Below are 10529 nucleotides of genomic sequence, written 5' to 3'. Positions count from 1 at the left end.
AGGGTAGGCAAGGACACGAGCAAGGCATGCGGCATGCGTCGAGCGCCCATGCGTCGAGCAGGCCAAGCATTGCCAAATGCCCAGCCATGCATCGAGAAGCCTCGGCCAGATGCCCAGCCATGCGTCGAAGCGCCTTGGCCAAACTGCCAAGCGATGTGTCGATGCCAAGTGGCCATGCCATGCATCGAGTGGCCATGCCAAGCGCACAGCCCATGCGTCGAAGCGCCCCGCCGAGTGGTCCGTACATCAAACACCTATGCCATGTGACCGAGCATGCCCATGTCTCAAGTGGCCAGCGCCTATGCAGCACGCCCAATGCGTCGAGTGGCTAGCGCCTATGCAGCACGCCCATGCGTCAAGCGGCTAGCGCCTACCAAGCACCATGTGCCCGTGCCAAGCGCGCCTACCTAGTGAGCATGCGTCGAGGATAAGCGGCCACCCTATGCGTTGGTGATGGTTGGCTCTTTTCGTTGGCTAAGTTGGATTGCGATGGTAAGTTGAGTTGGCTTGTTATGCGTGGATTATAGACTAGAGTTCCAGGGTACTGCTAAGGTCAAAGTCTGCCACATGCCATAGTTACACTTCTGGAGGGTTTTACGGTTGTTGTTGTAAACTTTGTTGTTAAGTCTTTGAGTTGTATAAACGTTATATTGTTGTAATATAAGATGGGCCTACTTAATCAGTTGGTTGTTGAATTTGTACATTGGTATCAGAGTTATTTCCGCAAGAGTTATTAGGTAGTAAATATCAACAAAAGGGTTGATAACTGCTGCAGTCACACTGTAGTTTGCCTCCTTGACTTAATCAATTGGTTGTTGAATTTGTACATTGGTATCAGAGTTGTTTCCGCAAGAGTTATTAGGCAGTAAGTGTCAACAAAAGGGTTGATAACTGCTGCAGTCACGCCCTTTCCTAGGCTAAGAGGGTGGTCTGGGTTGGGGTGTGATATCATTGTAGCAATATCTTGGGCTTCTACTAATGTAGTGACTTACATATCAAGCCTTCTAGATAATGATCTGAGAACTTTCTTGACCAGTTTCTCTTTAGAGATCTTTTCTCCCAAGGAAAAATACTTTTTTTGCAATATCTAGTAATCTGACATTGAATTCTGAGATAGTTTCCTCTTCTTGAATTTTCAGGGTTTCAAATTTTAAAGCCAACATCTGCAATCTTGACATTTTAACTTTTGATGTTCCTTCGTGAGCAATAACAAAAATATTCTAGGCTTCTTTGGCAGACACATATGTATTGATCAACCGAAAGATATTTTTTCAACACCATTGAATATGGCACTCTGGGCTCATGAATTTTCAAGGGAGGCTTCATGCTCCTCTTCAATCCATTCGACTACAGGCTTGAGTTTCAATTCACCATTCTCATTTGCCACATAAGGATGTGACCAGCCAACAATGATGGACTTCCAGGACTTGTTGTCTAAGGATTTTAGAAAGGTTAGACATCTTCGCTTTCTAGTAAGCATAATTAGCATCATCCAATATAGGGGTATGTGTAGTAGATCCTTGATACATGCCATCAAATGCATGTTTTTTGACTTTTTTTTTCACATTTTTACTTAGAAAAATGGACTTTTGCATGTGTTTTCCCCTAAATTTGGTCTTAATTAGTTAAAATAAATTTATGAGCATTTGATTGAGCTTAAAAGATATTATTTATTGATTTAGAAGTGATTTGGTGGGTGTTGACAGGTGATTTTGGCCATATTATAGATTTTTGTCTAATGCAGCCGCATCAAAAAGCCCAAAATTTTTAGATTCACGCCCAGTCAATTCGGGTTGCTATTTTCTCAGTTAAAGTTGTTATTCAATGCCTAAAATGATGGATAAACGTCCAGAGCATGATTTTAGGTCATTCCTCAACCACCTTAGCCTATATAAAAGAAGAAAAGCCTCTCATTTCAAGCAACAACTCTTCATCACTTAAATCATCACCATTCTTCACCATTTCTATCATTCAATTAGCCCTTGGGCATTTTCTTAGCTTCTTAAGTCAGTAGCCTTAAGAGTAGAAGTTCTTCTGAAACGTAGCGGCTCTAGGTCATCTCATCCCGTGAAAGTGTGTGGTGAGGAACAATTTTTCCTTGAAAAGGGGGAATCAACCCAAGGAAAGACTAAAGAATTGTGAACTTGTCCCAAGATCTTTATTTTCTTGTAATTTTCTCTTCTTTTTTCACCCGTTGAACATCATCTTGTAGCTATGATTTATGATTTAATGAAGGTCATTTTTTATCATTAGTCATGAGTTGGTTCAGTTATGTGGATACCCTGGAGTTTTATGGCTTGAGCAATGCCTATGGCATACCTCTTTGACTTATGCATTTCCTTTGTTGAGTTTATGGAAAAGTATTGTTATGTTAAACTGATCACTTAATTTAGCAATCAAGTGGAGAATTAATGTTGAGAAAGTTAGGCTAATAAAATGATGTCACGAAGGAATACAGGACTAGAAGCCTAGAAATAGGAGGGTTAATAGCCTTAGAAATAAGGAACACCGTAGGATAAATAATCTAAGCTTGAACTAATCTAAGATCTAGCTAACCATGGAAACATTAGGCATTAGTTGCTTAGATCTCCTAAAGGAACTTGACACAGGACCACATAGGTGTAGTTTTATGTTCATGTATATTTCATTGTCTTGGTATGACGCAACCACATCACTTACAACATAAAACCCGAAAGGTTAGAACATAATTGTATCCTTGTTCAACACTTTTGATTACCGCTTTTATCATCATTCAACCTCGAAGTCACTTATTTACTAGTTACCTCTTGGTTGCATAGAAAAACTCTTTCTTAGCAAAATTGAATTGCATAAATAGTCTTGTAGGATTCGACTCTTGGAATACTTCAAGATTTAGTACTTCATCGGCAGTGTATGCTTGCACTTAGACCATATCTATTCTCATTCTTATCTCTCATACACGTTTGGTCAATCAGTCCTCCTTCCTTTACTCCTTCCATTAAGGAGTGACGGGATTACAACACCAAAGATAATGATGACCCGCTCTGATACCAAATGAAAATAAGAAGAAGTTGTCTACTGCATGATAACTATGTTGCCTACAATGTTACAACGTTCCACACAATAGTTATTAGAAATTATAAAGCGATAAATGACCACAGAAGATGGGTAACCCAGATCGGTGTAAATTACCTACGTCTAAGGGACAGTGTGTCCAGGAAAGATAACTTCACTAATATTAATAAAAGCAATTACAACGTAACACTTTCTGTAAAGATAACACAATTATAGTGACTCCCGAATAACTCTATCACTCAACTAATCACCTAGGCTCCCACTATGTGTGAGACTCCCTCTCACGATAACTTAGACTCTCCATAAATTGTAGTACTAGTGAATAATGTCTTAGGCCCCCCTTAAGACAGACGTTCAATCTTTGTAAGGCTCGAGCTCTCATAGAGTCGTTAGACTTCTTCTCACTTGAATCATATCTTTCCTCCTAAGAATAAAGTCTCCTTTGCTCGATCAGCTTAGGCTCCCTCTAAGCTTGAGAAATCCTTCTCGAATAATGATGTCTTAGGTTCCCCAAGGATAGAGAATCCTTTCTCAAGTAATGATGTCTTAGGCTCTCCCTAAAATCGAGACAATTTTCTTTTGAAGAAAGTTCAAAAATGATTTAAAGCAATAACTTCAAGATCAATGATAATTCAGAATCGAAGTTGCAACGTTCAGCCACCACAAAAAACAAAAGGCTTCAATAAAAATTATTCAAAAGTGACCAACCCAAACTGGAGGACTAAGTGTCCTTTGAAAATGCACAGTGGAAATACTACGAGCAACCCTAACTTCCATAGTAGTCCCACATTGAATAAAGAAAAAATATTGACAAAATAAGACAACAAAGGAAACCATCGATAAAGAAAGTATTTTGCAGGATTAACATTTCTATAGACATTCCTTTGTTAGAAACCACCAAAGCAATGACATTTCTGATAACATCTAAAGATGGAGAAAAACAAATATTGTCAATCTCATAATTTCTAGTAGTTAGGTATCTTTTAGTATTTTGATTTTTATGGTGCATATATATTTATTGTTTAGAAAAAAAATACAAATTAATATGGAGTGTATATGTTTTTTTATTATTATTATTTAGAAAGTGTAAAGAAAAAAGTCCAATTTCGGTCTATAAAAAAAATGGACCCAATTTAAATTTAAAATTAACAAAAATGACCAATTCAAAACAAATTTGGAAATAAAAATTAAAAAGTGAAAAAAATGTAAAAAAATTGACAACCAAACCGATAATAAAACCAAACCAAATAGAAACCATTCCACTGGTTTTGTTCTTTTGGACATCGATTTGGATCTCTTCTTTATAGAACTGATTGGTTTGGTTTAATTTTTGGTTGACCTCAAAACCGATAAAAATGAACCGACTATCTCCTCTAATATAAATAAGGAGTTTTTTTATAACTCATTTGAAAGTGTAAGAAGATATATTAATGAAATTATTATAGTAATTATTGAATGAGAAATTTTAGCCAATCTTCTACGTCATTTCCAAAATTAATGAGAAAATAAAAAATTATTAAATTTAGGACTAATTAAGAGTTGACATGTATCTCAAATTAAAATTGAAGACAATAAAGTTTGTGGGAAATGATAATGCAATGTATCTTCGTCGTGGTCATCGAATTGAATAAACGCTAATTAGGTCCACTGAGTAATACTAAATAGATTGTTGGGCTAACAACAGAAATAGCATTTTTCAAACTTTATTTTGAAAAATAGCCAGATGTATTTAGGTAAGAAAAAATAGCAAAACGAATTTGAATTTAATTGATCAGATTACAAAAATACACCAAATAGTATCTACAATTAATTTATTCCAAAAATACATATTTTTTAAAATCATAACAACATAGATTTTATTGTTATTTAAAATGTATTTTATTTAAAGAACACAAGATTTGATTCAACCTTCTAAAAACTAAGATACGATCCAACCTCCTTAAAAACTAAAATATGATCTAAATATTTAAAATAAATAGTTGACCTATTCTTCAAGATTAAAACACAAAAACCTCATTCGAACTCCAAAACTGAAGAAACTCTCCATTCAAATTAAGCTTGATTGGTAAAAAAAATTGATTACAATGTAAACCTTGGGGATCTTGTTTTTCCCGCCATGCCTGAGATTGAGCTATGTAACACAAGAAATTGAAATTCTTTTTATCAATTCACATTACATTGTAATTGATATGATTGTTTGAAAATTGTGTGATGTTCATTCATTAATTACATTGTAATTTTAATATGTTGTTGAATAAAAGTTGGTCAACAACAAAACAAAGAAGCATATAATGACTACTTATTAGATAATTAATAATTTGGTAAATTAAGGTACTAAAATTGCTGAGAATAAAAAAATAATTATTCGTTAATTATTTCTCTTCTTCTCATTTTTCGATTTCGAATTTATAATCTCTATTTCAAATTCATTTTGAATTTTGAAAAATCACATATTTTTTATTGGTAACAAAATTAGATTTGATTTTTTTAACACATAGATTTTATCCATTTTTAAAAGAAAAATTTTCACAAATAGAAAAAATGTCAGATTATTTACAAAAATAGCAAAAAGAAAATACTGATAGATAAGGATAGATTTTTATAGCATCTATCGCGGATAGGCTTCTATCAATTTCTATCACTGATAGACACTAATAGACTTCTATCCGCCTCTGTCAAAGAAAATGAAAATTTTATTACTTTGTGTAAATAATTTTCCTTATTTTTCTAGTTTTAAAAATATCCCTTTCTAAAATACATCTTAACTAACAAAATTTTTAATGTCAAAAAACATATATTAAGTGAAAACATTGTTTATAATATTAAATTTTAATTACACAAATATCAGTGAGGGTATTCTAGAATATTAAAAAATCAGGAGTACGTACATCCTAGTAGTTTTGCTATAATTCAAAATTCAACTTGATTTTGCCAAAATCCCAAATGAAACTTCAATGGAAGCTATATATCACAATTTCCCTAGATTTTTTGGCATCGATTTAGTCATTTTTACATAAGTTTTTTTTTTACCCTTCACATTTAATGATTTTTTTTTTTTTTTTATATATAAAGCAGGTGGAAGATTCGAACTACAAACCTCTTGATTATCAATTGTAAACCGGTTGAACTACGCTATTTAGGACAATAATGTACATCTTTATAGTATATAGATGATATACTACTTTTATTATTTATTGTATACCATGATGGACTAGTAGATATAAGTAAGTAATAGTTGTAAAAATATTAAATAGCTAGCAAACCATCTTGATAGAAATTGAAAATTAAATACCATCTACTTACCATTTTCATAAACCCTTGAGATAGACTTATATGATAAATGAATGAAAGGTTTAATATATCAATGATAAATGAATGAAAGGTTTAATATATCAATGATAAATGTCATCAACCTTCCAGACGTAAAATATTAATAAGCGATTATTAGAAAATGTTTTAAAATAAAAAAACATTTCCCAATTTATTAAATGATCTAAAATCTTATAATTTATATTATATTCAAACTAGTAAAATGTTATTGACATTTTTATATATGTTGTATATATAAGTTATAAGGTAGAAATCTTAACTTTTGATGCTTGAGAAGTTGAAAGTGATGTTATAACTATTTTTGTAATGAATCTGAGATGAGAAATCTTTCATCTTAAGGAGAAAGACCATATAAATTATCATTGACCAATTTAACTTGATTTACTTTATATCAATATTTCATTATTTTTTATGATATAACAAAATCAGTTTAGCTTTTAGGTGAATAACAATTTTATTATTATTTTTTTAAATAAATTATTATTATTATATTGAGTTTTAGGTTGAGATATTCAAATCTCTAATTTTTTTATTTTTTTTTTTTTTATCGACTCCAACTCAGATATATCAAAATGTAAAAAAAAAAACCCATCAAATTGAATTTGTTGGACCAATTAAACATCCGAAGTCCAATGGCAAAAAAGCCCTCGATTTAAAGAGACGATCCGAACAAAAATTGCCGCGAATTTTAAAGCTTCAACTCTCACAAGAATGCGCCTGCAATGTTTCGCGCGGCCGACCGATCGCTCTCGATCAAAATCGCCCCGAAAATCGTTTCCATTACGCCATCGATCTCGTTTCTCTTCACCAGAACCGCCAATTTCCTTCGGTATCAGCCGGAAAAGGGATCGGACGGCCGAGAATGGGCACCAGAGGAGAGTGTCGCCGACGTCTCTTACTGGACGAAGAAGATTCACGGCCTCTGTACCAAAGATCGAAATGTCGATGAAGCGCTTAGGCTACTCGATGCTCTTCGCCTTCACGGCTACCAATTGCACCCTCTTAATCTCGGTAGCATAATCCATGGTCTCTGTGATGCCCGCCGGTTCCATGAAGCGCACTGCCGTTTTATGCTCTCTGTTGCTTCTCGGTGTGTGCCCGATGAACGGACTTGTAATGTTCTTCTTGCTCGTTTGCTTGATTCTCGATCTCCCTATTGCACCTTGCGTTTGCTTGTTTGTTTGTTTGATGCTAAGCCTGAGTTTGTTCCTTCTATAGTGAATTATAATCGCTTGATTGATCAGTTCTGTTCGTTTTCACTACCGAATGTAGCTCATAGGGTTTTATTTGATATGAAGAGTAGAGGGCATCGCCCAAATGTTGTTTCCTATACTGCCTTGATTGATGGATACTGCCGTGTTGGTAATGTATCTGCTGCCGAGAAACTGTTTGAGGAAATGCCTGAGAATGATGTGGAACCTAATTCGCTTGCATACAGTGTTCTAATTCATGGGATTCTTTACAAGCGGGATTTTGAGACTGGGAAGGCGTTGATGTGCAAGCTTTGGGAGAGGATGAAGGGAGAAATGGACTCCTCTGTAAACAGTGCAGCTTTTGCCCATCTTGTTGATTCTTTGTGTCTAGTGGGTTCTTTCCACGAGGTGTTTTTAATTGCAGAAGATATGCCTCAGGGGCAGAGTGTGCCCGAGGAATTTGCCTATGGGCAGATGATAGATTCACTTTGTAAAGCTAAAAGACATCATGGGGCCTCAAGAATTGTGTATATAATGAGGAAGAAAGGAATTAATCCTGGTTTGCTATCGTATAATTCTATTATTCATGGGCTTAGCAAGGAGGGAAGTTGTATGCGGGCTTATCAGTTGTTAGTAGAAGGAGTTGAATTTGGGTACTCGCCATCTGAATATACATATAAGGTTCTTTTAGAAGGTCTTTGCAATGTGCTAGACGTTCAAAAGGCTAAGGAAGTTCTTCAAATAATGATAGACAAGGAAGGCGTGGATAGAACTAGAATTTACAACATATACCTGAGAGCTGTCTGCCTTACGAATAACTCAACTGAGCTTTTAAACACGCTTGTTGAAATGCTTCGAACTAATTGTCACCCTGATGTCATTACCCTCAATACAGTCATCAAGGGATTCTGCAAGGTTGGAAGCATTGAAGAAGCTCTAAAGGTATTAAACGATATGATGATTGGTAAATTCTGTACCCCTGATTCAGTAACCTTCACAACTATGATATGTGGCTTACTGATTGTTGGGAGGATCCGGGAATCTCTTGATATATTGTATAAAGTAATGCCAGAAAAAGGCATTGTGCCAGGTGTTATTACGTATAATGCCACTATTCGAGGTTTGTTTAAACTTCAACAGGCAAACCAAGCAATGGATGTCTTTGACAGAATGGTTAGAAATGGCATCCAAGCTGACAGTACTACTTACGCTGCGATAATTGATGGGTTATGTGATTCCAATCAAATTGAGGAAGTTAAAAGATTCTGGAAAGATATAGTCTGGCCATCAAAGATTCATGATAGTTTTGTTTATTCTGCTATTCTTAAAGGACTTTGCCACTCCAGCAAATTTAACGAAGCTTGTCATTTCCTATATGAACTAGCAGATTCTGGGGTTTCTCCAAGTATCTTTTGCTACAATATTGTGATCAATACTGCGTGTAAGTTGGGGTTAAAAGGAGAAGCATATCGTCTGGTCACAGAGATGAGAAAGAATGGGTTAGCACCTGATGCCGTTACCTGGAGGATTCTTCACAAATTACATAGAAATGAGATGACACAATCTCTTCCCAAGGATTTAACCAACCAACCTCAAGATGGCTTGGACCAGACATACTTGGACAGATATTTGCAAGTATAATTAAATTGATGTTTAGATTGGTGTAAAAGCTCAGTCTTTCTGCACAGAGATCGGCTGATGTCCAACACATCCAATCCTGTGACTCTACTCTAGAGCCATCATGCTTTTCCTCTTGGTAAAAGAATCATGTGTCTAGAACTTGGTTTCAAAACCATGAAATCTGACAGGAATAGACCTTCCAAAACATGGTTGAATGCATTTCCATCTCTGTTGAGGTTTGTTGCATTCTATATAAACTTATCTAATTCCTGCCATAACATTCATGTTCCAGTTGTAAGGCTTAATTAACTGTCAGATTGGACTTATAAAATATCCAGAAGCACTTCTGAGGAACATTGTTCACTGTTCTAATTTTTCACATTTCTGATTTATATTACTAACGTTCTCTGTGGTTTTAGGAGAAAGAGAGGACACAGGATCTGGTAAAAGCTAGTTTATACGAAATCTTGTGGAGGATATTTTTCTAATGGAGAACGTTAACCTGCAAATTCATTCCTGGCATTTGTTCATTATTTCTTTTTACTTTTCTGATTTGTAGGTAACTATTTGTCATAAAGGTGGTGAAACGCAATGAAAGCTCAGAGACATCTTACTTTGGCCTAGTGGTTACAAGTGATCAGGTAAAGCTTTCTATCACTTTGTACTATCATTTCCACACTGAGGATCTACACCATATCTTGGGTTTGTTAAATTATACACATTCTTGCTAAAAGGAAAAAGATAGAAAAGTTGCAATCACAGTCACATCGACCTCTTTTTCCATATAATCTGACGAGGTAGTGATTGTTTATTATCAATTCCTTAGCTTTTTTGTTCTTTGGCCTGAATTTTATGTTTACTTTTGATAATTTTTGCCTAGCATTTTCTTTGGTGATGCTAAAACTAGAAGAAATATCCTTTTCCCTTTATATTTTCATTTTCATATATGAATTATAATGTTGATATTTAGGGGATGTTACTTCTTTATCGAGTCTATGTGTAATGGTAGAATAAAGATCAAATTATAAAATTAGTCTCTAAACTTTTAGTGTAGTGTTTAGCATGTTCCTAAATTGTAAAAATCTTTATCTTTGGTATCTAATAAATTTTTTACTACAATTTTTTTTATTAAAAAAAAAAATCTATTAGAAATGAAAGTCAACTATGTCTAGTAGGACCACGAGCTTTCAATTTTGTATTAAATAGGTTTGTTAAGTATGCTATAAGTCGGAAAACTTGTTAGACACAAATTGAAAGTTTAGAAACTTATAAGACATTTTTAAGTTCATGAACATATTAGACATAATTGAAAGTTTATGGACGAATTATCTA

The 10529-nt window shown here is 34.5% G+C and overlaps 1 protein-coding gene across 1 annotated transcript; it reads left to right on the top strand.

The window, feature by feature from the left end:
- The first annotated feature begins 7007 nt into the window (after positions 1–7007).
- LOC120070617 (pentatricopeptide repeat-containing protein At3g18020) lies at positions 7008–10066 on the top strand. The gene is made up of 2 exons (XM_039022431.1): positions 7008–9433; positions 9757–10066. The coding sequence occupies exon 1, from the start codon at positions 7107–7109 to the stop codon at positions 9216–9218; it is 2112 nt and encodes a 703-aa protein (XP_038878359.1). The 5' UTR covers positions 7008–7106; the 3' UTR covers positions 9219–9433; positions 9757–10066.
- Positions 10067–10529: the final 463 nt, after the last annotated feature.

This window comes from Benincasa hispida, chromosome 2 (genome assembly GCF_009727055.1).
Source record: "Benincasa hispida cultivar B227 chromosome 2, ASM972705v1, whole genome shotgun sequence".
Taxonomy (NCBI): Eukaryota; Viridiplantae; Streptophyta; class Magnoliopsida; order Cucurbitales; family Cucurbitaceae; genus Benincasa; species Benincasa hispida.
The sequence above is the reverse complement of the archived record's forward strand: the minus strand, read 5'-3'. Positions and strand labels throughout refer to the sequence as shown.